Source organism: Gracilinanus agilis, chromosome X, assembly GCF_016433145.1.
Source record: "Gracilinanus agilis isolate LMUSP501 chromosome X, AgileGrace, whole genome shotgun sequence".
In the NCBI taxonomy this organism is placed as follows: Eukaryota; Metazoa; Chordata; class Mammalia; order Didelphimorphia; family Didelphidae; genus Gracilinanus; species Gracilinanus agilis.
Genome location: NC_058136.1, coordinates 13795629 through 13822959, shown reverse-complemented (window position 1 = coordinate 13822959; position 27331 = coordinate 13795629). Strand labels below are relative to the sequence as shown.

The window sequence follows — 27331 nt, the reverse complement described above, 5'->3', positions numbered from 1 at the left end:
CGTGGGGGGCGGCGGCGGCATTTTAGCTGAGTCTCGGGATAAGGTTTCAACCAGATAAATAGAAAGGTATTTCAGAAATATTGGACCGTGGAAGCTGGGAAGTCTAGTGGAAAAAAGCAAAGGATTTCAGATTGAGATTCTGTCGTTTATTATAGATGCGACTTTCAATAAGCCACTTAATAGAGTCTGTTCCGCAGTTTCTTCTGTAAAATGTAGTATATCCTTTACCCGTTTTAAAGTTGAGAACATAGATGTGAAAGCCCTTAGAAAATTCAGAAGTAATTTCTACGTCGAATACCATTGAAACAACTGTGAATATGTCATGAGATAAATAGCAAATAGCTAGGGTGGCGGGCCAAAGGTGAATTGAAAAATGTGGTCAGTGTGACTTTGTGGTCGTATTTAGAGTTATTTTTTAACCGATGCACAGGGTATCTTCTGATTCTTTTAGAAAGTAAATAATGTGGTCTGTCCGGTCCAATATTATGCTCTGATATGGACACCTAAGAAAGTAGAGTATTTGTCCTTCGTGAAGCTGACCTCAAAAAGTTAATAACTGGTGTTGAATCAAGAGCGCTAGGCTGAGAATTTAAAGACACAGGTTCTAGTCCTGGTCTGCTACCGATACTAGTTGGGTAACCTTAGCCAAGTCATTTCACCAACGGGCTTCATTTTCATCTTCTGGAAAATAAGGGATTTGGATTAAATCTGTTAAAGTCCTTTCCAACTGAGAAGACTGTAATGAAATGTCCCTAAATCCCTTCCTTACTACTCCATTATGCGTATTGGATCCGTGAATTTTTGAGAATGTTTTATGGATTTTTCACCTCCACGACCTGTTGTAGTAATCACTAGTTTTTAGGAGATACCGAATGAACTATATGAACCTATTTCAGAGGTCTTATTAATATCAAAAGTAATTAAAAAATGTTTTTGCACCATTTTTTCTGGAGCTATAGCCTCAAATGTGTTCCCTGAATGAATTTTAATGGTTAAATAAATACCTTAAAATCTGAAGGCCTTTGTTGTCAGCAACTTTAAAAGGCAACTTTTTGATAAAAAAAAAAAAACAAAAAACACCTGGTCTCAAGATATCGTCTCAGGAGGCTTTGCACCCCAAAATAATGGTACCACCGAGCAATGCAGTGCACAGTGCTTTCTGGTGTTAGGCACTGTTTTGCACATTCCAGTACATTGTAACTTTTTTACCCTTCTGTAACTTTTGCCTCCATCTTAACATCATTGTTTGCTTCTGTACAATTGTAGACTCCTTGAGAAAATGGCTTCTTAGCACATGTTTGTTGCTAATGCTATTATCTTGACTTATTTAGATTTGAAAGTATTTCATGATAGGGCTAAAAATTTTTGGCTAGTTTTTAATTGTTTTCCCTCCAATGAGTAATTTGTTCAGAGGTGGCCTACTATATTATATTACTATTTCTGTTTTCTTGACTATTTTCTCCTTCACAGATTTATATAGATGCATAGAATGTCTTTTTTTTCCTTTTTTTTTATTTAGAATATTTTTCCATGGTTACATAATTCATGATTTCCCCCTCCCCAAGCCAACAAGCAGTTCCACTGGGTTATCCATGTATCATTGTTCAAAACCTATTTCCATGCAGTAGAGCAATCCTTAAACATCAAAACCGCATTCATATCCCTATCACACTTACACGATCAATCACTTATTTTTCTAATAGATGCCTAGAATCTCAAAGGTGGACGTTTTCTTAGATGCCTATAATTCAGCCCAAAGCTAGTAAGAATCCCCTCCAAAATATACCTGATAAGTGATCATCCAGCCTTTAAGGCCTGTAGTGAAAGAAAGCCTTCTAAAGCAGCTCATCTCAATTTGGGATGCCTGATAGGAAGCTTTCCTTTTCATCAAACAGAATTCTGCCTCTTTGTGAACTCCCCTGTTACTTCTAGTTTCTCCCTTCTAGGACCAAGTAAAATAAGTCTGACCCCTCCTTTCACATGGCAGTCCTTCAAATAAATACTTCAAGACAAATTCCAACCACTCCCCCATCATCTCTTCTTCAGGCTAAATAGCTCCTTCAACTGCCTGACCCCTGTCCTTCTTAAGTAGTATCCTTTACTGTATATTTTAATGAGAGACTTTCTTTTTCCATATAATATTCTTTCCCTTGATTAACTTTGGGCAGAGGATAAGATCATACTGTCTCATCCCTTTGCTTTTTCATGTTGGGTGAACCTAGTCCCTGTTGTTACTATGAATGATTTTAATCATAACTGCCATTTTAATAGTGCTCTGTACCTCTTCCCAACATTAGGCTCATTTGAAATGTATTCCTTAATGCTTAAGTAAGCCTTGTGCCGAAGATCAGTGTTTACTATTTACCAATATCATGAGCCTCAGTGAAGTGTGAGAAGCATATGGATCTCCCTATACCTGTGGCAGTCTGAGAGTGCTGAAGATCTAGGGGATCACATAATGCAGTTTGGCTTCTATTCAGAGATCTTTTGTCTCACTGCCAAACATGCTGTCCATGTGATCAAACCGATTGGTGGCCCCTGACCTGAGGTCCAAAAGTTTAAGTGGTTTTCTATATTATACATATAAAGATCCTTGCAATCAGCCTCACTTTTAAAGAAGAGAATGAGATGCCTTATGCATAAGGATCCATACTGCCTTATCTAGCCCAGATTTTGTATGGGTGGACTTTCAGACTCAAAACAGAAAACAAGTTAGCTGCTTTCTACTTCTGTCCTGGGATATTGGATTTTCTAGAAATATTCTAAGAACTCATTTGGTGCTTTGGATAGCAATCTGTTAATTTACTACCTGTCTTAGCTTTCTTCTGAGTGCAGGATGGCTTCCTGTTATCATTTTTGCCTAAATATTAAAAAAGCTCAAGCTCCAGAGATAGCCTGATATAATTAGTAGAATACCCTTTGGATCATAAAGCCTAACTAAATTCAAGTCCTGCCTTTGAAAAATATTCACTTTGTGACCTTCAACAAGTTGTTTAACCTCACAGTGCCCCCAGGCAATTCTATTTTTTAAGATTATAACTTGTAGAGGGTTTGATCTGCTAATAAAATAATAGGCACAGACCAAAACAAAACAAAATAGAAAAATCCAAACCTAATAGCCATTGATTGGTCTGTCTTCTATCATCTCCTGTAGTGGCCATACTGGATACCGTTCTCTTATACCTTATTGCTAGTCTATAGAACATAATTGTTTGGAGGAAAAAAACCTCAACATGATTGTTTGAGACCTGTTGCCTAAACATATTCTTATTTTAAGATGTTTTCATCTGCTTAAGACCGTACTGTATCCATTTTCTCTTGAATTCTTATGCAATTCCAGTGAAATGAAAAGGTTAATTTAGCAATCTTATAGTTAACTTCTCAGTTGAAACTCCATTGGTTTAAATACTTTATGCTAAGGTGACTTTCTTTGTGGCATGAAGCTAGAGTGACCTCGAATTGACTTAAAAGCATTTCTGAGCTTGATTGTACCCAAATTTTTGCTATGCATCAATAATAAATAAGCAGTCAAACAAAATGTTTTAAGATCATATGTAAACTATCAGCTCCAAATATGTCCCAGCTTTTGGCGACATTAACTGGTATGAAATTAAATATAAATTTTAACACTGTTAAAAAAAAACTGTTGTTGGATAAATTGTTGTTAACATCTCATAGAGGAAGAATGCCTCATGTACAGCCGAGTGACCTTGGGCAAGTCTCTTAACCTTGTTTTCCTAGGTCTTGCCCTTATTTTCTTAAGAGTTGATAACTAAGACAAAGTAAAGGTTTAAAACAAACAAAAACCACTTAATAGAGGAGGCATGTAATACACCAGCCTATCGAAATGGTCATTCTGTTCATGTCCAAGCGGTGTTTTCTCCATTCCACAAACCCAGTACATTTGGGCATGCTAATACTAACAGGTCTCAAAATTCATTCGTGTAGATTCCATTCATTCCTGGATGTCTCACTGGATTCTAGATGTCTCCTATCAGTACAGGAAAGTTCTGGAGAGAATGAACCCCACAAGAATTAGCAAAAGTCTTGGTAAATATCTTGAGTTGCTGGCTTAGGTATTATGTTAGTACTAGTCTGCGATAGTATAATAAATAAAAGTTGTGGTGAGGCAACTGGAAAGAAATTATTGTTAGGAATTGTCAGAAAATGAATTTTAACCTGCTTAAATCCAGGATTTTCCTAGTCTCTGTAAATGGACTCAGAAAAAATGACTGGCATAGGAACTTTACTTTTCTCCATAATCTGGACCCTGGGTATGAGCGGGGTGGGGGGGTGGGGGTGGGGTGGGGTGCAAAAATCGTTCCTCAGCCTACCTTCAGTGAGACTATTTAATGAGCGATACAAGTCATTAAGGTGTGTGGTTTGATTTTCTAAATTAGGAAGTTGGGTATGTCTCTGAGTGAATTTTTAAAGAAGCCTGCTCCAGTAGAAATATAAAGTGAATGAACGTTTGAAAGCCATGAGGTCAGAAGTTTAATTATTTTACCCCTGACCAAAAAAAGAGGGGGAGGGATCTTAAAACATGGCCAGTGGTTGTGATGTGGAAATAATAAATGTTAAAGTATAATTTTCTTCTGGTAAAAGTTAAAAATTTACTATTTGGATTTAATATAGCTGATATTTATGTGGTGTTTTATGTATATTATCTCACTTGATCCTCACAACTACCCTATGAGGTAGGTGCTATTATTATCCCTATTTTCCAGTTTGGAAAACTGAGGCCAGTGGAGTTAATTAACTTGCCTGGGATTCTGAATCAGGATTTGAATCAGGTCTGCTCTCTATCTAACTGTTGTGAATTTTGCTACAAATTTTGTGGTTATGGCTACAGACACTTGGGCTTTAAGAAATCAAATAGCTTTTCATTTTTGCCTATTTATGGAAAATGCTCATTTATAGAAAAGGACCTCAAAAGGAATGGGAGTGAGTGCAAAATTCACCCAACATAAATTGGCATACAAAACTTTTATCTGTTCGATTTCATTTTCTGAGATCTCGCATTCAGTTTCCATCTTTGTTTCATTTTTTTTCTTGTTCATGGATTTCTAGAAAATGGAGGTTTCCCTGAAGTGAAACATGTTCTCTAGCCTTTTACATTTTTTTTTAATTTTGTACTCTTCCAAACAAAGCAAAATTTCTCTCCTATGCTTCAGGGGGAGAAAAAGAAGACAAGCGGAGTTGAGAGGAGCCAGGTTCTAATTTTTCTCTGAACTCTAAAACCCTTTAGGCCTATTTTCTGTATTGAACTTAGTATGAAAGCAAAATAAACTCCTTGTTTCTGAAATATAGAGATGCTACTGCTAGCATCCATCCCAGTCCCAGTTTTTAAGGCATAGTCAGGGCAGGAACCAAACCACCAGAGTCAAGAGGAAGAAGCCAGCAAGCCCCAGATTCTTTCTTTTATGAAAACAGCAGTGTACCCAGAGATGGACATTCTCCTTGCTCTTGTATTCAAGAGTTGCATGATAACTTCTTACAGAATGAAATCGGAGCTAGAAGAGAAGAACCTTAGAGATTATCTTGTCCAACCTCCACAGTTTTCAGAGAAGGAAACTGAGCCCCCCCCAAAAGGAGGAGTAACTTGTTCAAGATAACTCTGTGACTAACAAAAGGTCTAGAACCCAGTTCCTTTTGTTCTATTCCAGAGCTCTTTCCCTTATGCCATGTTGAGGATATGAGAATTATACTCCAATACCATAAATAGTAGGAGTGATACCAGACTTAATCTCCTGGACAAGTGAAAGTAAAAACCTTTTATTTTTCCCTCCGAACTTTTCCTTCTCTTACCCAGGCCTTCACACATCTACCCATAACTAATTGCACCTTACCTTTCACAGTAGGCTGAGCTCTGCCATTTTAGATTGCATCACATGGGCTTCTTGCACCCTATTTACAAATTGATCCATTTGCACCTCCTACTCTTTAGATTTCTAGATAAATGTCTTGTTGTCTTTGGTAAAGGTCCTATAGTGAGCATTATGGACTGGGTCAGTAATCTATCCATCTATGCTTAGTTTTACTTGGAAAAGATGTGAAGGAAGGTTGGTGAAGTGTTGAAATATTTGCTCTTATCTTTTCTGACTTAAGTTCAGCCTTATTTAGAAATTAATTAGCGACATTCAGAACAACTGTTTAGGTATTGAATCACCCCACAAAACTAACATTAAGTGATAGTAGAAATGGAGATGTGGAGAGTCAAATGCTAGTTGTAAGGGCAGCAGCTAGGTGGCACGGTGGATAGAGCACCAGGCCTGGAATCAGGAGGACCTGGGTTCTGATCTGGCCTGGGCAAGTCTCTTAACCTCATTTGGCTAGCCCTAGCCTTTCTGTCTTAGAATTGTTATTACTAAGATAGAAAGTAGAGGGCTTTTTTTTAATGCTATTTGAATATGATTTGGCTTATTTTGGAGGTCTCAGTGATCAGCAACTCAATTGATATGATACATTGACTTATAATTGTTACCCGTATAGTCATAATTTTATATATTGTTTTGTCTAATGCACTGTTGTATCTCTCAGGCAACTTGTTGCAGCGATGGCATATTCCTGTAGAATTCCAGATGACAAGACAAATGGCCAGCTCTGGTGCTCCTGGGAACAAAATCAATAAATCAATGTTAGTCCTTATTGTGGGCTTATCAAGCATGGGAGCTGGTGCATATGTAAGTAGAAAAGCAGCTTATGAAAAGAAGCTGCCAACTTCCATTAATAGCTGTTTTCTTGGTTTTATTTGGCTTCTCACCTTATACAATTCCCTTTGCTGCTTTTGGGAGGCTTTCCCAAAGCCTCCCTTAATACACTTGCTGTCTAATAGCCTGTGAGGACTAACCTCATGTTGTCAGACCCTACCCCTTCGTTCCAATTACCTTTTCTTCATATATTCGTAGCATTGGCTCTCTTTACTAGATTTGCCATATTGGCCCAGGCGTAAGATCAGGAATACCAGCGGCTTCTCAGCTTAGTCTCCTTGACCAGATCTTCCCTCCAGGTCACTGCTTGAGATGTACAGATCCTAAAAACAATAGCTCTTTATAAAGGAAAAATTCCCATGTCCTCACTGTAAATTTAAAAAGCAGCCCAACCTCAATGTCAAATTTTTTTAGATTGAAAGTTTGAGGCATTGAATTATAAAAGTAGAATTGGAGAATTGTCATAATATATATATAGCTGCTGCTCAATTGCACTCTCATCAGATTGAGAGAGATAATTTGGCATCAATTATGGTGACTAAGCAGATTGGTTTCTGGTCTCATGCCAGGATAAGCACACCACCCCTAGCTACTACTTAGTTGTGCCCATTCTTGAAGGAAGCCTTTTGTTTTCTCTGCTAAGAGTAAATAGATGAAAGTCATTAAGATTCTGTGCTTTCCATTGCTAGTTAAGTCAATGAAGAATTCTTCTGCACAGATCATTAGGTAAAATCTAAGCTGTTCATGAAAGCCATTTGGAGTAGCCCCATATTCATACCCTAACCTTAAAATACAGGAGTAAGTTTGATAACTTTTCATTTGTGAGCAAAATCATCATAAGGAAGATAGGAGGATCCTAGATCTATTATCTAGCTAGAGGGGGACGTTAGAGGCCATCAGATCTAGATTTTATAGATGAGGAAACTGAGTCCCAGAGCAGTTCCATGGATTGCCTATGGACATACAGCTACTAAGCACCCATGGCAGGGTGTTGTCGTCATTTTAATTTTTTTTCCAATTACATGCAAAAACAGTTTTGTTTTTTACAATTTTGAGTTCCAAATTATCTCCGTTTTTTTCCCTCCCCACTCGTTAAGAAGTAGTCAAGCAATTTGATAAAGGTTATACATGTGCAGTTATGCAAAATATATTTCCATATTAATCACATGAAAGAAAAAAGTAAAAAAAAGTATTCTTTAATCTGCATTCTAACTCCCTCCATTCTTTCTCTGGAGGTGGATAACATTTTTCATCATAAGTCCTTCTGAATTGTCTTAGATCATTATATTGCTGATAATAGCTAAGTCATTCACAGTTGATCATGCAATATTGCTATTACTGTATATAGTGTTCTCCTGGTTCTGCTCACTTCACTCTGTATCAGTTTATATGTCTCCAGGTTTTTCTGAAATTGTCCTGTTCGTCATTTCTTATAGCACAATAGTATTCCCCTCACTTATTCAGCCATTCCTCAATTGATGGGTGGCTATCCCTTCAATTTACAGTTTTTTGCCACCACAAAAAGAGCTACTGTGACTATTTTTCTCCCTGTAGGTCCTTTTTTGGGGGGGGGTACAAATATTGCTGGGTCAAAGTGTACACATAGTTTTATAGTCCTTTGGGCATAGTTCCAAATTGCCCTCCAGAATGGTTAGACCAGTTTACAACTTCATCAACAGTGCATTAGTGTCCTAATTTTCCCATATCCCCAGCAACATTTGTCATTTTCCTTTTCTATCACATTAGCCAATCTGACAGGTGTGAAGTGATATTTCAGAATTGCTTTAATTTACATTTCTCTAATCAGTATTATTTAGAGCATTTTTTCATATGATTCTAGATAGCTTTGATTTTTTTCATCTGAAAACTTCCAGGCACTCTGATCTTCCTGACAGGTAGGTAGCAATGGATAGGTCTGGAGTCAGAAAGACTGATCTGTATAAGCCTGGACAAGTCACTTAACCATGAAATATTGTAAAGATAAACAACTATGAGAGACCTGGCTACTCTGATCTATTAATAGAGTGATTCAATATAACTCTGAAGGATCCGTGATGAAAAATGCTAACCACCTCCAAAGAAAGAACTGGTGAACTCTTGAGTACAGATTTTTTTACAATGATTGACATCATGTTTCTTGCCTTCTCAATGGGTGGTAAAGGATCAGAAGGGAAGGAGAAAATTTGGAACTCAAAAATTTTTTTTAAATGAAAATAAATGATGGAATTGTTTTTTTTTTGGGGGGGGGGGGAAGATATAACAATCTCCAAGCTATAAGAAGCACTGGAGACACACAGAAATGAATCAGGCCCTATATTGAAGGGGCAGTTGATATTAAGAAAAGAGTAGCTCTTGTCACTGTTCTAAGGTCATAACATTTCTCCTTAAGGTAAATCACCCATTGGAGTTGTGAACTGATCCAACTATTCTGGAGGACATTTTGGAACTATGCCTAAAGGGCTATAAAACCATGTATACCTTTGATCCAGTAGTACCACTACTAGGTTTGTACACCAAAAAACAAAAGAGACCTGCTTGTACAAAAATATTTATGGCTACTCTTTTTGTGGTGGCAAAGAATTGGAAACTAAAGGGATGTTCCCTCATTTGGGAAATGGCTGAACAAATTGTGGCATGAGATGGTGATGGAATACTACTGTGCTATGAGGAATGATGAACAGGATGATTTCAGAAAGAGCTGGAAAGACATACTTGAACTGATGCAGAGTGAAATAAGTAGAACTAGAGGAACATTAGACACATTAACTGCAATATTGTAGAACGATCAAATATGATAGACTTTGCTACTAACAGTAATACAGTGATCCAGAACAATTCTGAGGACTTATAAAAAAGAATATCCAGCTCCAGAGAAAGAACAGCTGGAGTAAGAATGCAGATGAAAGCATATATGGTTTATCACTTATTTACTTGGGTATATGATTTAGGGTTTTGACTTTATAAGATTATTCACTTTACAAAATGAATAATATGGAAATATGAAAAAAAATTGTATGAAAGTAAATCACCTTTTATTGTGCAAATGTACTTTACTGGGCACTTCTGAGCAGATCTAAAAAGCCCTTGGAAATGCATTTCCCTCTTTTTTTTTTTTTAAAACAACAGTTTCCTTTTAGAAGCACCAATCAGAGCTGTTAGTTGAAACGATCTACACTAGGGTTGTATATTGACTTAGAAAACCACATATTAACATTATCTCTGTTCTGTTTTATTTTTATTCATTTTTTACATATTTCCCAAATTACATTTTATTCTGGTTCCTGCCCTGGAGTTTGACGCGTCTGGCCTAAACTATACCAAATGCAAACTAACAATGTAAAATTATTTTCCTAAATGCCTCACCTCCATTTTTCAGAGGAGACCTTTGAATCAGCAGTTTTTGCATTTTCATATTTCTCATTCACTTTTTTCCCCTTTCATCTCATTCTTTCAACAACAAAAAAAGAAGCCACATTTCTAATGTTTGGATTTCATATATGTTTCTTTGTAAATGCTATGATTTACTTTTAGACCCTGGACCACCTTTGCTGCTCTAAAAAGGCCTTGCCCTAACCGGGAGTTGGACAACCTCCACCAGGCCGGACAGACAGATTCTTTCTTTGGGCTGCCAGGTCATTAAACGTTGTATCCAGGGGCAGGAAGCCACTGTTGCCTTATCCCTTCCTGGAAAAATCCACGCATTGCAGGCTTTTTTATAAGTTCCTGGGTAAATGCTTAATTGTTCTCTGGGGTCATCAGTGGTATTAATCAGATGTGACCTTAGTCATCTTAGTAATGAGTTTTTACTTCCCACTTTTACCTGAATGTGATTTTATGCATTCATGTGTAAATTTTTAAAGTAATTTTTAACTTTTAATTTGACTTGACCAGAAATACAGTGCACATCCCAGAGAGGAAACTTTTTGGTCTCAAGAATACTCTTCCCTTATAACCAGTTTAAATTTGTTGAGGTTTGGCCACAAACTCTTCAGTGTTTCCTCATCATTTTCCCCCAAATAGTTCCCATTCTGTACTTTAAACTTCATGTTCCAAAGGAAGAAACCATTTTGAGGACTAGGAGGGACTTTTCCGAAGTTTTTGTTTGAAGCCTGTGATTTAAACCTAACACTTCTAGACTGCAGATTTGAAGCTAAGATTGGCAAGGATGTGGGCTCTCAACACTAGAGTACTTTGCCCAAGACTGTGAGTCCTTAGGCAAAGCATTTAACCTCAGTCTTTACTGCCCTAGGCCCTTAACTAGTGACTGCCAGAGCCAAGATTTACCGGGCAATTGATACTAAAACTTTCGGCCTTAAATTCTGAATTTGGTCTATTTGTCATTGGCGAGCCATTGTTGACAGTAATTGTTCTATATGTGAACATTTCTTCTCAGAGGTCTTCTCAAGTTGAATAGATTCTAATGTGTGCTTCTAGTCTTTTTCCTATAACTGCAGTAGTTTTCCCAACCTGACTCGTTTCTGTCCTTGATTTCAAATATATACAGATTAGGAAAGTACTTTGTAAATCCTATATAAATGTATTTGTTGATAGGATCTTTTTAAACCCTTGGAAATAGGCCCTTGCTAGGTTAACATAGGTGTAAACCTCCTTTAAAGCTTCCATACAAAAAAGAAAAGGCTCGTTACAATTTTTTCACTACTAAACTTAAAGATTTTTCTCAGGCTTGGGTTCCATTGATCTGTGAATCCAGAAGGAGGTTTGAGCTGGATTGGGACTATGTTCAAGCATTCCCCCTCAGTCAGACCTTGTGTCACTCAAGACTAGGATTTGTTAGGTAAAAGCCTCACACTGAGAAGAAATCAATTTTAACTTAGAAAATTACTTCTTTGACTTTTTTCACAATGTGTTATGTCTAGACATTAATGTGTAAATCTAGACATTATAGAAAATCAACAAGCATTTATTGAGCACCTACTATGTGCAGGCACTGTGCTGATTTCTTTTGAAAATTAATGTCTAAGGAATTTTAACTTACTGGAGCTAATTGTTGACATTTACTTTTTCATATTCTGAAATAATCTTGGCATCAGATTTATATGTAGCAATCTTGATAATTTCCTGGAATCTATTGATATTCTGAATAACTCTAATTAATATGAATTGTTGTCAGGGGACAGAGAAGAGCAGAAGGATTGTAGACACAACTGATGGCAAGAACAATAGCCTGCTTTTTAATCCTCAGAGTTTAGTGCATGTGCTTGCAATAATATACCTATTTGTCCCTCACTTTACAAATTTTTGTGCATGGCATCTCTTATTTAGACTTTGTTTGGCTGGTCCTTTTAGGGAAACAAATAGCCCATTTAGGACAAAAGTGAGTTATTCTTTGTAGGAGAAAGGTGTTTTATGCAGTCAGTCATGCTTCAAGACATTTGTTTTCTATCTAATTGCCCTGATAGCTGCTAACTCTGCCAAGAGAAGATCTAACTCAGGTAGGTCCCCAACTGTTAGAACATCTGATATGATTTTTCATCCCAGTATCTAGCTTAATGCAAGACCCCTTTATATTATTATAAGTGCTTTATATTTATCTGCTTGGAGAGTTCATTTCCTCTTTCCTAATATTTGTCCTGCCTAGAGTTGTTAAGGAAGAAAAGCATTGTGGAGATGGTAGACTGCTATAGAAATAGACCGGGTGCTTTATTTCTCAAACTTGCTTACAAGAAAATGCATTTTGCCTCTTTTTAACCAAAAGGAATTGGCTTAATGTGGACAAAAGCTTATCATTTAATTGAAATGTAATGGTATCATATGACTAGTGCAAGTTCGCCACATGGTAGAACAATGTTCTGGCTATGTTTTGGTCTGCAGGCCTATATGACAGTGAAAGAGGACCAAAAGAGATATGATGAGAGAATTTCAGGATTAGGACTGACCCCAGAAGAAAAAGAGAAAAGGGATAGCTTAAGTGGTGAGTACTCTGTTCTTTGGACTTAAAACACAAGTGGAAGCGCAGATGAGTAAAATGAATTATCTAAGCCATTCGATTGTCATATTTATGGCCATCTGGTGGAAATTGTGAGATGATAAACCTCTAGAAATAGTGGTATGTTTCAGATTTAAAGAGCAATGCAATTGTAGTGCTTAGAGAAAATTTAGGTTCAAACATAAAATCAATGAAGCCTGTGGTTGAACCTAGTTTTCTTCAGATTACCTCTAAAGGTAAGGCTGGTGAAGGTCCATGGAGAGAAAGCTGTGTATGATGGCCATTTTTAAGTAAGGAAATTTGGACCCTTCTCTCCTTTTTGGTCCTTAAGCAGATGATCTCCATTGCTTTCCTCAACTCTCAGATCTTTGTCCATGTCCTTTAGCCAAATTAAAAGCCTGGTTTTATTTTCTCTACCCAGCAGCTATAGGGTGGAACTGTGGATTGATTATCTATCTTTCCTCATTAGAGAGGACAAAGCTGAATCTCCATGTTTGAAGTATACTTCTGAATTTCCAAACTAAGGGTTTAAATGCAAGACAGATTCTCTTTAGGAGAATCATTGACCTCCTTGTCATTTTCCCACCAGAGAAAATTAAGATGAACCCTCTTTTCCTTTCCCCATCATTATGTTGCAAAGTTTAATAAGACTGAAGTGTACAGCAAAAGGAGTAAGATAATTGCAAAGTGATGCTTTTATCACTTTGATCAGCATTAGAGCCTTTTAGAAGATTCACCATGTCTGATCTGTTGCTTACAGTTCCAGAGACCGGGGCCCAAATCAAGGCACCAACTCATGCTCCTTTCCTGCTGATTGGTGGAGGCACTGCAGCGTTTGCTGCTGCTAGATCCATCCGTGCTCGTGACCCTGGGGCTAGGGTAAGATGTCTCTTCTGTTTGGCACAGATGTCTTTAAATGCTACCTGAGGTGGGCACTTTGGCACTGACAAAACTTTTTGTACATCCAAAGGTCTTAATTATATCCGAGGATCCTGAACTACCATACATGCGCCCCCCTCTTTCCAAAGAACTGTGGTTTTCAGATGATCCAAATGTCACAAATACACTTCGCTTCAAACAGTGGAATGGAAAAGAGAGGAGGTATGACTCGAAGTCTACAATGGTCCTGACTGGGAAGGGGCTGGGCAGTTAGGCCCTGCCTCCCAAAGGGGAGGAGAACACTGAATTGGCCTTGTAGAAGTAGAAAAGAGGGATGACTTGGTAATGTTTTGAGAGCCTTGCTAAAGGTTATACTGCAGTGGATCTGAACAGTCCTAAAAGCCTCCTCATGGCCTAATGGACAACTGTGCAACTGCTGGAGGTCATTTTAATTGCAGAAGGATGAAGTCAGGGGACGGCTGAAAGATAGCAAGGGCTTTTTAACTCTTTGTTCCCTCTCTTTTCTCCCTCTCTAGCATCTATTTTCAGCCACCTTCTTTTTATGTATCTGCTCAGGACCTGCCTCACATTGAAAATGGTGGCGTGGCTGTCCTAACTGGCAAGAAGGTCGGTGCACAGCTGCCCCCATTGGGCTTCCTCTCCTGCCTTTTATCTTTGTCCCACCAGCATGATCATGTTAGCTAAAAGGACTCCGGGTTGCCAGGGTCCAGTGCTTAGTCTGTATAGGCTTTTGGAAATGAGCCAATATCTAACCTGGAGCAAAAACCGTCCCTCTACATCCCTCCACAAGGTTGTCTCTCTCCCTTTTTGCCCACCCCACAAGACCTTGGGGACTGGACTGTTGATGAGTTCATAAAACATCTCTTCTGACTTCAGAGAGTTATATCTGTGGGAAAACGGCCCCTGCATCTTTTCATATGTATGTGTGCCCACTCCAGCGATGTGAGGGTATGTAGCTACCCTACACGTAAGAAACAGTAGCCCATTATAGTAAGTCAGCTGTCCTGTCTGCTTAAAGGGCCCCAGTAGTTCTGTTCCAAACCTTATGAAACAGAGGATGAGCAAAGAAGGGGAAAGGGTGGAGAGGGAGTGGGGGCTCTTGCAGGACACAAGGGAGCTTTTTTATCTAGTTTCTGATTCAGTTAAAGCAAGGGACAAGGTCTGGGTTCTGGGTTTCCCATAAGTAATGCCAGACATCATATGACTGCTTTAGTTATCTTTGGATCAATATCCCGTACTCCTGAAATGATTCTTTTTCTACGCTTCTGAATTTGGTAAGATTTTTGTTCTACATTCATGGTTCCTTTGGAAAAACTCCAACTTTGTTTCAGCTGAACTCCAGCAAACATTTATCATGCGCCTACTGTGTGCAGATTACTATACTAGGGAAGATATAAAATTTAGATATGCCAGTCACTGCCCTCAAGGAGCTTGCTCTCTAGTAAGGGGAAAATCCATTTTTCTTCCGTCAGTCAGAGAAGATGGAACACATACCCCTAGGAATTGGAGGAGAGAGAGGAAGGTGGGGTTTGGGGCATGAAGAAAGAGCTGAGCAGGGACTAGACCAGTTCCAAAGTCTGCCAAGCTCCAGGGGAATTGAGGCAGAGTGAGTGAGAACCCAGGAGTGGTAACTTTTTCTCATCTAATCCATTCCCTTAGAGCATCTCAGTTTATTTTTTGAAAGAGAGATGTCTTGGGCCTGACTTCTCATTTTGCTTAGTTTTCCCACTCCTGGATTCTCACAGTTTGAGTATTTCTCCTTCCTCTAAATCTCTATGCACACTTTCCCACAAATCTCAAAGGAATCTCAGGCCTAGAGTTGGCTGGAACAGGTCTGGGATGCCCTGGAGTGGTGGACGAGGGCCAGGAGCTGGGTGCCAACGATTAGTTGGGAGGTTATCTCTGAAGTATTTGTTTTAGGTGAAAAGCTCTTCCACCTATATTTCTTTCTCTGTATTGTGTATACCAGGTGGTACAGCTGGATGTGAGGGACAACATGGTGAAACTTAATGACGGCTCTCAGATAACTTTTGAAAAGTGCTTGATTGCAACAGGTTAGTGGTCTGTGATGTAGCTTCCTTTCTTCAAGTCCACCTTCTGTGTAGAAGGCATCATTTCATTAGTCGGTCACATTCAGGAAAGGCGAGATCCAAATCCTTTGTCTCTGCCCTGAGCAAACCTTACCTAGCTTTAAACAGAGCAAGCTTACCCAGAGACTACTGCTGTCTAACAGTAGCAGGAGAGCTGAATTACCCTGGCTACTCCCTAGAAGAGTGGCCATAATGCAAAAGGTCTCTTGGCATAGTCGGAAAGTTATATGGCTGCCATGTGGCTTTATCCTAGATTCAGATCAGAGAGGAAAATAAGAGATGAGATAATTGCTGAAATTATTATGGCTTTAGTATCTAACAACCCCATAGGGAAAACTGCTAGGGAGCCTAAAAACAGAAAGGACGGTGTTTTTTGTTTCTTTTTCATTTGGGGGGCAGGTGGGGCCCTGTGAGGAGGAATTCTGCATTCTGTAGGCCAAGGGAAAGAAAGTCATGAGTCTGCTGAAAGATCAGCCTGGTATAGGACTCTTGTGTCCTGTTCGTGTACCTGTGCTGCCAGCAGAGGGCGCGCACACACCTCAGTTCTCAACAAACCGTGGTGGGGATGGATGGTTGTTTAGGCCTCACTGTTTTATTCAGTTCTTTAAAAAGAATTTTTCTTCCTTTTTTCCAGGAGGCACTCCAAGAAATCTTTCTGCTATTGATAGGGCTGGGCCAGAGGTAAAGAGTAGAACAACACTTTTCAGAAAGGTAACCATCTGCTTTCATATTTTCTCTCTTGCTTATTTTAGAAAAGGTAGGATAATCTTATGGTCTCCTTGTGATCTAGGAATGGGGAGATTCCAGTTGTTCTTCAGTTTCCGGCTCTTCTGCAGCCTTGCTGTCTGACTAGGGGCAAGCCACTGGCCTTCTCCATGCCTTATATGTCCCCACTAAAATGGCTTCAGCTCAGCTTCTCAGAGAAAAATGCCCTCACTGGTTTCCATTGTTCCTGCCCATGTGCCTTTTCCTTATGGCTCGAGTCACCAAAATTGCCCCTAGCCTCTTTGTATTTCTTGTTGCAAGTGTTACGCAAACTTCATGCCCAGAGATACAGCCAAAAGGCTAAGCCATTCCCAGCGTGCTTTGCCAACAACACTAAAGCCACCATAGTGGCTATTCAACATATTTTTAAGATCTTTGGAATTCTTGATAGAAGGGTGTTATAGATGGAAGCCGAGAAAAAAGTTGACATTAGGAACTTAGAAAGTTGGGTTTAGCTTTTTTTTTTTTTTTAATGTAAGCATATTTATAATTATTAAAGTTTTCTGTAAAGATTTGGTAGGAAAGCTATTTCCTGATAATTTTATGTGTCCCCTTTGGAAAATGACTGGACTAAGCTGATGTAATTTTACAGATTGGAGATTATAGATCCTTGGAGAAGATTTCAAGGGAGGTCAGTTCGATTACAGTTATTGGTGGGGGCTTCTTAGGTAGTGAACTGGCCTGTGCCCTCGCCAGAAAAGGTAAGTATCTATGTATGCTAAGTTCCATTTCTTTTTACTAGCCAGAAGGTAGATGTGTCTTTTGCAGAAGCTTCTTCCATATCCTCCCTTCCCTTCTCCTGGCCCTCCTGGCAAGACTCACAGAGATAACTTTGCTAGTACCACAAGGGGGAAAAAAGAGTTATGTTTGGCTTGGGAATTTACCTCCTGGTGATGCTGAGCATCAGACTAATCCCTGTCTGTGATCCCTAGCAGACTGGTAAAACTCAGCAAGAATACTCTCTTTCTCTTTAGATGGCAAGCAATATGGAATCTCCAACTTTGGCATATGGAATATTAATCATCTTTTTTTCCATACCACCAGTCCTTGGACTGAGTCTCTCTAGAAGTAAATTATTAAGGAAAGTTGGTTGTTAAAAGAGTTGGAAAGGAAATGTAGAAGACCAAAAAATGTCTTGGGTCTCTTGCTCAAAAGCTTATGTGTGCAAAACATACCACACTGCTTCTGACAGATAAATAGGTTTGCAGATTTTTTCAAGTCCCTAAGCTCAAATCGGAGTGGTTCCTTTTTTTCAATCATCCAGTATTTATCGAGCACCTACTAGGTGTACCGTATTGCTAGTGACAGAAAAATAGGATGTGCCCCCTGTCTTTTTCTCTTAACGTGGCCACTCTGTAAAATCAGAATGTTGGACTGTTCAGAAGCCTCACAGCATTCATACTGGGGACCTTTGCCCAGGTTCTCAAAGGCAGTCTTAGCTCGTATATTCAAGTATATAATCCAAGTTCAGGATAAAGTGTTGGCCCCAGTGACAGCTGCATTCCAGCAACCTTGATGTTTGACTTGTGAGGGAGCTTTGGCACCTGGCACTCGTCAACCCTGCAAAGTCTGGCTACAGAGTAGACAGAAATCTCCCTGTTTAATTAAGTGACTGTGTGCACGCACACACACACATACCCCTCCCCTCAGAATTGACTCTACCCTCCTAAATTGATTCATTCTTGTCTTTGTTTTGTTTTTGCTTCCCAGCCCGAACTTTGGGCACTGAAGTGATTCAGCTCTTCCCAGAGAAAGGAAATATGGGGAAGATTCTCCCTGAGTACCTCAGCAACTGGACCACAGAAAAAGTCAGGAAAGGTATCGAAGCACTTTCCAGCTAGCTGACTATTCACTGTTGTAAGGGAAGGTTCTCTGAGGTTAGAGTATGGGGTCAGAAGAAGATGTTGGGAAGTGACAACAGTTTTAACTGTGAATTCATCAATTTTTTCAAAGAAAGAAATGTTTTGGGGCAGCCAGGTAGCACAGTGGATAGAGCTTCAGGCCTGGAGTTGGAAGGCCCTGAGTTCAAATGCAACCTCAGATACTTTCTAGCTCTATGGCCATGAGCAAGTCACGTAACTCCCATTGCCTAGCCTTTGCTGCTCTTCTGACTTAGAAGTGATACCAAGACAGAAGACAGAAGGTAAGGGTTTTTGTTTTTTAAAAGTTTCAGCTTCAAAGTATTTCTCCATTTCAAGAGGGGAAACAAGTAGCTAAAAGTCTACTATCATGGGAAAAGGCCTGGATTTAGAATACCGGGCCTGGGGTCAAGTGCGTCCTGGCTCTGCTACCTACTATCAGTGTTACCTTGGGCAAGTCACTTCCTTTCGCTGGGCCTTGTGTGACCCATTTGGATAGGCAGTGTGCTGCTATAAAGAGAGGACTGCCTTCCCAGTCTAGCTCTTGGGAGATTAAGCAATGCACTTGGCCTCTGTGGGCCTCTGTGTCATTACCTGTCCAGTGTGAGGACCTTTCGGGTCCCTTCCACCTCTATATCTCTGCACCTCTTATCCTGTAGAAAATGCAGGAGTTGGGATAGATTTCTCCGAGGTCCTCTTTGAATTGTTTCCAGGCCTTTGGGTTGGGCCTGATCCATGTGTGTTTGCCCAGTGTTCTAGACTCTGAACCTGAAATGGGGATGCCAAATTCTCCCATGGGCTAACAATGAGCCATGGGTTTGGGCTGAGTCTTCCCATTTGGGCTGAGTCTTCCCATTTGGGCTGAGTCTTCCCATGGTCACCTTTTTGCTAAAGGCCCACAGACATACATTTTCTCAGCAATCTCACCTGCCTTTGTACTTCCCTTGGTCATTGTCATAACTTCAAGGCTGTTTCTTGCCTTCACAGAGGGGGTTAAAGTAATGCCTAATGCCGTTGTGCAGGCAGTTGGTGTCAAAAGTGGCAAGTTGCTCATCAAACTGAAAGATGGCAGGAAGGTAAGAAAGAGATGTCATCAGGGCTGCAATAAAGGTGTCTTCCACTCACATACTTCAGCATTCTGTGTGGAATAATTCACACACTTTGCTGGTGTGGATTATAGCCTCCACCACACTTTACTGTTAGTCTAGCCAAAAAACATGTCCCCTTGTGGCCAGCCCTCTTGGGAATGGAACCTCTCTAAAGCTTTGGTTGCCCCTCGAGTGACAGCCTTATTTACAAAGCTCACATTCTCTAACAGAGTCTTTGAGAAACCATGATTACCTCCAGGGAGAGAGAATTTAATGTAGGTTCCACCTCCCATACCAAAGAGAGAGGAGAGACGGGAGAGAGAGACATGCTCTTGTCCTTGCTTTTTCTTTTCCCCTTCATTTAACACTAGTGGAATGGTTTCTTGGCAGCCATGATCAACCTTCCATAGTTTTCTCTGGAAGTGTGCCTTCCCTGTAAAAACACATACACACACATCAAGTGAGCTTGAGCAAACATCTAGGAACCACTTTCCATTAGCTCCCTTCTGTCTATATTCCATCTCTCTGGGCCCGTATTGGGTAGCATATTTCTCTTTCTGGGTATGCTCACAAGTAAAGAGTTAGTTGGTGTTTTTTTTTTTTTAAGCTTTTAATCTCAGTTGATAAACTAGCCATTTGTTTTAAAGGATATGCATCTGCCCTGCATGAAAATTCATGAGCTCCATGAACTCTCTTTCGCCTTATAGGTAGAAACCGATCACATTGTTGCAGCTGTGGGCTTGGAGCCCAATGTTGAATTGGCCAAGACTGGTGGTCTAGAAGTAGATTCTGATTTTGGGGGCTTCCGAGTAAATGCGGAGCTCCAGGCCCGCTCTAACATCTGGGTGGTAAGTATGTCATACCAAGACCAGGGAGGGTTTGGTGACACCAGCCTGTGACCTGCTGGTGCAAGTCCGCTCAGTTATGATTTGATTCTAAGCAATGGCTTTAAGCAAATGAGGTTAAAGTGTTTGGGGCCCAAGTGTAGAAATAAATACTCAAGTGAGCTTAAGGTAAATACTTCAAATAGTTCAATGCTGTCTCCTTACAAAAGGATTATTGGGTTTGGGAGTCAGAAGACCTAGGTTCAGAACTATGGCTTAACTCCCTAGGTAACTTGACCTCTCAAGATCTCAGTTTCTTTATCTGTAAGATGAAAAGGTTGGACTTCTTGATCTCTTCCAGCCCCTAAACCTGTGATTCTGAGGATAGTTCTTTTGGCAGGTGAGAAGGATAAATGAGATAAATGAGTTTCAAGGAGCTTCCCAGAATCCCCTAGGTCCACTCTCCTTTTTCTTCCCTTTGCCCACAATGTGTTCATTTCTCAGGCAGGAGACGCTGCATGTTTCTATGATATCAAGTTGGGGCGTCGACGGGTAGAGCATCACGACCATGCTGTCGTGAGTGGAAGACTAGCTGGAGAAAATATGACCGGGGCTGCCAAACCATACTGGCATCAGTCAATGTTCTGGTAACGTTTATGTGTTTGGGGACCTCTCTGGGCCACTTGACAATTGGTCAATTGGTTAGAACACAGAATCAGCCACGAGGTTCTAGACTGGATCCTGGTGTGGACCAGTTAGCATTGTACGAAGGAACAACTCAGTCAATAATCAGTCATAATTAACTAGGAAGAGAGTATGGATGATGGCATTACCACCCTCTTTGTCACAGTGCAGAGTATAATCAGCTTTACTAGTCTAAAATTCCTGAAAGCAACAATAAGAATAAGCAACAGCTCGTTCTTATTGTAATCTTTAAAGCAATGAAACCAACATTGAGCATAATCTGACATGTTGGATGGAATTGAGATAGGATGATAATTGTGGGCTCTCATCGGTGTAGAAATTGCTATATATTACTTAGCCCCCTGGAAATCAATTTTTTTTTAAATTTTAATAGCAATTAATAGGAAAGATAAATGCACCTGTGGCCACCCCCACCACCCCTGGATTGCTGCAGCACCCACCAGGGGGCAGTGGTGCCCACTTTGGGAATCACTGAGCTAGACTTTTCCACAAACTGCCTCTTGATGCTAGCATTAGATATCATTAGTATGACCTAATGTGACATTTGGAAAGCCACTTGACCTGCAGATAAAAGGTCAGTATCCCAGAGCATCTAGACTGCATTTTATTTTCTTTGTAATATCTCGGCCTTCTCTCCCTTTCTCCATAGGAGTGATCTGGGCCCTGATGTTGGTTATGAAGCCATTGGTCTTGTGGATGGTAGTTTGCCCACAGTTGGAGTTTTTGCCAAAGCTACTGCAAAAGACACCCCCAAATCTGCAACTGAACAATCAGGTAAGGAGGTCAACCGTTTGCCCTTGAACAGTGTCAGGAAGCAATATGATGTGATCTGGGCGACACTGGAATTATTTCCCTATGCCTTTCTCTGAAAGGGATTTACATATTTCCAGTAAGGTGCTACCAAGGGAATCATCTCTTTCTTTAGAGCTAAACCTTAAAGGAGACCAGGTCATGGCTCTCCTAGTCATTGGTGGGTCTGAGCTCCACAAAGTGGATCAAATAGTGGAACCACCAGAGCATCAGAATGGAGCCCAGAAATATAAATAGAAATGGGTCTCTAGCCTCTGCCTGGGCTTTTGCCACTTCATCTCCCCTGTTGGGAATCCCCAGTTTCTAGGTAAAAGGAAAGATCTGAGGAGTTAAAAAAAAAAACCAAAACAGGCCTCTAATTTAGACCGTGGGGTTCCAGTCTATATTCAGCACCCAGCAGCCAGACACGGAAACTTCAGCTTGATGTCTGTTGGCCACCAGGGGGCTCTGGGCTCAGAAAAAAAAAAATAGTTTGGCTACTTCCTGGATGGCCTCTTAATCCCTCCCATTTGTCAGAACCTGATGTCAGTTTTTCTTTCGATGGAAGGCATGCCTCTTTCCTGGGGGTCTTTCTTATCTCCTATACCTTTGGCCCTACTCCCTGCTATTGAGTTCTAACTGGAGCGTACAGCCATCATGGTCCAGTCACCACATCAAGCCCAACTCTATATATTCCAAGAATGGCAGGGTTTTGTTGTTGTTGTTGTTTTTTCCTGAGGAGGAAAAGACAGTTTGCTTGGTCCTTTTCCTGTGGAACTTCAAGTACATTTATATACATGATCCTTGATTCTGACCTCTCCCCTCCCATGGGACTGGAAGATAAGTATTTTATATTGGCAGCACCAGAAAGGGGGACTGGGATTTTTGGATCCCTGTTCATTTCTCTGCCCACTGGGCAGGAGCTTAGGGAACTCCCTGGGGGATGGAAGCCATCTACCCCATTCCCATTCTGCCCTGCCCTGGCCCAAGCATTCCCAGAATGCTTTTCAGACTACAGTGGCATTTCCTCTACTGTTCCTACCTAACTTAGTCCCTTACAATACACATAATAAAATATCTGTTGAACTTTGAGAAAGTAGGAGGTGTTACCAGCAGAATTTTAAAATGAAATAGCAAGTGAGAGAGAGTTGAGCAGCTTTTGAGGCACAGCAGAGATAGCAGGGCAGAGTTTTCTCTGGCTTTGGTGACAAAGAAGGACTCTAAACAAGATATCAGCCCGTCTGTGAAGCTCCCCAGGGCAGCTTGGCTTCTAACATATTCCCAGATCATCTCTTGGTGCTTTTGTTACAGGGACTGGTATCCGTTCAGAGAGTGAGACAGAGTTGGAGGCCTCCGACATTGACATCCCACCCAGCGATGCTAAGACCCCACAGAGCCTCATAAAGGGGGAGGACTTCGGCAAAGGCGTTATCTTCTATCTCAGGGACAAAGTCGTGGTGGGGATCCTACTGTGGAATATCTTTAACCGGATGCCAATAGCAAGGAAGGTGGGTGCCAATTTGAGTTGGTAGAGGAGGGACAGGGGAGGAAGGATGGGCTAGGAAATGTTCTCATAATGTCACAGGCTTCCTGAAAATTCTCACAACCCACACAATTCCAAAAGATCTGAGATTTCAGTAGTAATGGGTACTTCTTCTACCGACATAGATTCACACCCCCTTGACAGACCTCAGTAAATAGTTTCATGAATTTGTATACCCAGTGAAATCCATCCTCTGGTAGCCAGTCTTCTGGCTATGAATCTCCCTGTTTAACTAGCTATTGCTAGCTTGGTCTTCAGAAAGTGGTCTCTGCAAGCCTGTACTCAACTTTTCAGCTTTCTCTGAGTTTGTGCTTGGTTTCATGAACTTGGGTTTCCCTCTAAGCCACCCTGAAGCATTAGGGGTGTACTTTGGTAGAGGCAAAGCCCATGTGGTCTGTACGTAGAGAATATCCTCGCATACCTGGTCTGGTAGGGTAGGAGATGACCAGTTGACATCTCTGCATTATTATAAATCCATTTTGGCCAGTTCTGCACCATTTGTTATTGGCAGGAGGAGGAGGAAGATGACTGGGCCCTTGTGGGCTTGGACTAAGCTCACATGGAGCTGACCAGTAACTTAATGTTCCTTTCTCCCTCAGATCATTAAGGATGGAGAAGAGCATGAAGATCTCAATGAAGTAGCCAAGCTCTTCAACATCCATGAAGACTGAAGTCTCCAAAAATGTGAGCAAGTGGAACCTGGGAGTAACAAGCAGCAGCAGGCAGGCGAGAGGAGTGCTAATTTACATCTGACTCACACACCTCCCAAGTCATATTTGTTCTTATGTACCCCAAGTTCACTGTGAATTGTTTCAGTCATCCAGTGTTAAATAAAGTTTATTTCTTCTCAATTTAGCCATGTTCTCTTTTAAGAAAAGAAAGGGCCAAGGAATGGGGAAAGCAGTATATTTGGGTGGCCATGTAAATGAAAGCTTTCAGAGTAGGAGGTGCTTGTAGGGGATTTATCGATCCTGACCTAAACTGTGCCTGCCCTTCTTTTATTAGGTATTTTATTTTTTTCATTTGTTTTAATCTGCCTTCTCACCTTCCCACCCCAACCATCACCCCATCACCCCCAGCCAAGAACACAGGAACAAGTCAAAATAAATTTTCACATTGGCCCTGTCCAAAAAATATTTGCCTCTTTGTGTCCTCTCCAGTCAGATCCCTGTGAATCCGGTAGGGCACATCATTAGTCCTCTGGGGTACAAGAGAATTCCAGCACAGCACCTGATGCAAATTTGTATGGGTGGCACTTGGCTGTCTTTAACTTCTACCTAAGCTCATCACCACCTTCCACTTCTCATGTGATATCTGCTCTTTCATTCTACTTGCTTTGGCTTTTTTTAGCCCATTTCTTAGCTGCTAACTTTGCTAAGCTTGGCCCCTTCTCCCCGGGCTGTGGGTGTCAGGGCTTTCCTGCTGCTGTTTTCTTAGCGCTATCTGGCGCCCTTTGACCTCTTGGTTCACACTATCTTTCATGATCCCGGCCAGGTGTGGTCACTGCTCCTCTGCTCACACCTTGGTCTATGAGGGACGGAAATGCTCTGCGCTGGACCTGCAGCCCAGCTGCCACCACCCACCCTTTTTAACTCTAATAACCCTGTGGCCCCTCAGGCAGTCTAGCTGGCAGGCATGCACGCAGGCAGGCCCCTGCGAATGTCAGCTCACCGCTCTCTCCACCCCAAATTGAAACTCGGATCCGGCTCTTCACTCTGCTCTCCCAGCTCCCCGCTGGGCTCCAGGTTCCTTTTGCGCAGCCGCAGCCTGGAACTATGCCTGGTCTGCGCCTGCGCCCCAAGGCCTCCTATCAGAATCTGCCCTGAGGTGTCTGCGCCTGCGCCCCAAAAGCCTCTTATCTCAGAGTCTGCCCTGAGGCGTCTACATTTCTGTAGGGTCAGAGACTGCCCCCAGAAATGAGAACTCTCTGGTGGACTTTCCCAGTCACTCCACCCCGACTTTTAATGACTTCTTCCTCTCCGAAGTTCCCCTGGAGGCATTCTTACAAAATATATCTGTGCCGGCTTGGCTAGAGAGCGGGGCTTTCTTTTTTTTTTTTTTTTAAACCTCAGAGGTTAGTCTTTATGGAAATACATATGCATTGAAGAGCTAGGAATGTCCTTCTGGAAAAGGAAATCACAGCCACAATGTAAAATTAGGAGGCAATCAAGTTTGAGGTACCCATTTCAAGTCTTAGAAGTTTATCCCCATTAATCAGAGACCCCTCCCCAGGGGCCAGAAACATCTTTTTTGTAGTTAGTGTAAAAGTACCAGCCTCTTCCAGTGGGTCAAGCCCTGGGCTCCTCCTTTCCTAGTATCCAATGCAGAGCTAATCAATCCTACTTCCCTGCCTTTTGGTCCCCTAAAGGTATAGAAGACCCCCATGTTCTGTTACTCTTCCGAGAAGCCTCTTTGGCAGTGCGTTCTCTCAGAGACACTGTTCCCAGAGTCCCAGAGCTTTGGCTCTGTGTGGTATTTAGCGCTTGACTCTGTGTGACGGCCAAATAGTAAGAACTTGTCTCCTATCCTGATTAAAGATGTGGTTTTTATGACTACTTTAGTGCTTCTGTGTTTTTCCAAGTCAACAATATATGTGTGTGTATAAATATATGTATATGTGTGTGGGTGTAGATGCTATTTAAAAATTTTTTTCCTAAATACATGGAATAATAATTTTCCCAATACGGTTTGGGAAATGACAATATCCACATTGTCTCCCTCCCTCCCCCCTCCCAGGGATAGTAAGCAATTTGATCTGGGTTATACGTGTTATTATCATGCAAAACAAAATCTACCCAGCCCTCATTTCAATTCCATTCATTGAATCTCCTCCCCTAAACCTCCAAGCGGAGTCCATTGAGCGCCCCAGCCTGCCCAGGTTCCTAACCTTGAAATCATCTTGGAGTCCTCTCTCCATCCCCACAAGTCACTTGGCTGCCAGAGCCTCTATCTTTTACCTCATTCAGTCCCTTCCCAGCCATGGCTCTCTCCCTCTCAGCCAGACTATTTCTGATGGTCTCTTGGCTGATCTTTCTGCCCCAAATCTGTCCTTTCCCTTTTCCAATCCATAGTCCTTCCCAACATGGTTCCCAACTTCTTTTTGTGTCCGGGACCCTTTGGTAGTCTGGGGAAGTCTTTATGGTTTTTTTTTAAACATTGATTAATATTTATTTTTTTGAAAAGTTAACATGGTTACATAATTCATGCCCCTACTTTCCCCTTCACCCCCCCACTCCCCCCACCCATGGTCAATGCACATTTCCATTGGTTTTAACATGTGTCATTGATCAAGACCTATTTCCATATTATTGATAGTTGCATTGGTGTGCTCGTTTCGAGTCTACATCTCCAATCATGTCTGCCTCAACCCATGTGTTCAAGCAGTTGTTTTTCTTCTGTTTCCACTCCTGTAGTTCTTCCTCTGAATGTGGGTAGCGTTCTTTTCCATAAATCCCTCAGGATTGTCCTGGGTCATTGCATTAGTCTTTATGTTTTGGAAGCATAAAATAGAGCAATTATGTTGAAATCATAATTTATGATTTCATAAGTTGGTCACCAAAATGTTTTTAAAAACAAGCTCCCAGACCCCTAGGTAATAACCCCGGCCTGCTAAGGTATCATTCTGACCAGCAGGAACAAGCTGTGTGTCAGATGCCCAGTTGAACTCTGGGTAGCTAAAAACATCCTTGCTGTCAAGAAACTGACATTCTAATAGGAGAGACAACACGAATATACTTAAGTATATGCATGATGTATGTATACAAAATGAATACAAGATTGTTTGGGGAAGGAATGCACCTAGCAGCTGGAGGGGTGAGGGGCAAGGAATGTTAAGAAAGGAAGGCTTCATGTAAAAAGCAATTTTTTAAAACCCTTACCTTCCTTCCACCTTAGTATTGGTTCTAAGACAGGAGAGCAGTAAGGGCTAGGCAACCTTTTGAGCTCGGTGTGTCAAAATTCACCAAAAAAAAGAGCATAACTCAGGTGATATGTCACTTCGAAAAGAAACCATAATTTTGTGATATTTATATTTAACAAAAATTATAATTGCAATAACTATTTAATAAACCAAAATAAGTAAATTAATATAGGTAGGATTGTCATTTAGAGT

General features: G+C 40.9%; 1 protein-coding gene across 1 annotated transcript in view; it reads left to right on the top strand.

The window, feature by feature from the left end:
- AIFM1 (apoptosis inducing factor mitochondria associated 1) overlaps positions 1–24071 on the top strand; it is a 24915-nt gene extending 844 nt beyond the window's left edge. The window contains exons 2-16 of the mRNA XM_044682543.1: positions 6541–6683; positions 12543–12642; positions 13418–13536; positions 13628–13758; positions 14073–14163; positions 15527–15611; positions 16282–16358; positions 17005–17113; positions 18123–18230; positions 19259–19347; positions 20067–20207; positions 20688–20830; positions 21538–21662; positions 22989–23185; positions 23820–24071. Of these exons, the coding sequence (XP_044538478.1) occupies positions 6541–6683; positions 12543–12642; positions 13418–13536; positions 13628–13758; positions 14073–14163; positions 15527–15611; positions 16282–16358; positions 17005–17113; positions 18123–18230; positions 19259–19347; positions 20067–20207; positions 20688–20830; positions 21538–21662; positions 22989–23185; positions 23820–23891 (1730 nt within the window). The 3' untranslated portion in view covers positions 23892–24071. The remainder of the gene's footprint in view (positions 1–6540; positions 6684–12542; positions 12643–13417; positions 13537–13627; positions 13759–14072; positions 14164–15526; positions 15612–16281; positions 16359–17004; positions 17114–18122; positions 18231–19258; positions 19348–20066; positions 20208–20687; positions 20831–21537; positions 21663–22988; positions 23186–23819) is intronic.
- The last annotated feature ends 3260 nt before the right edge of the window (positions 24072–27331 follow it).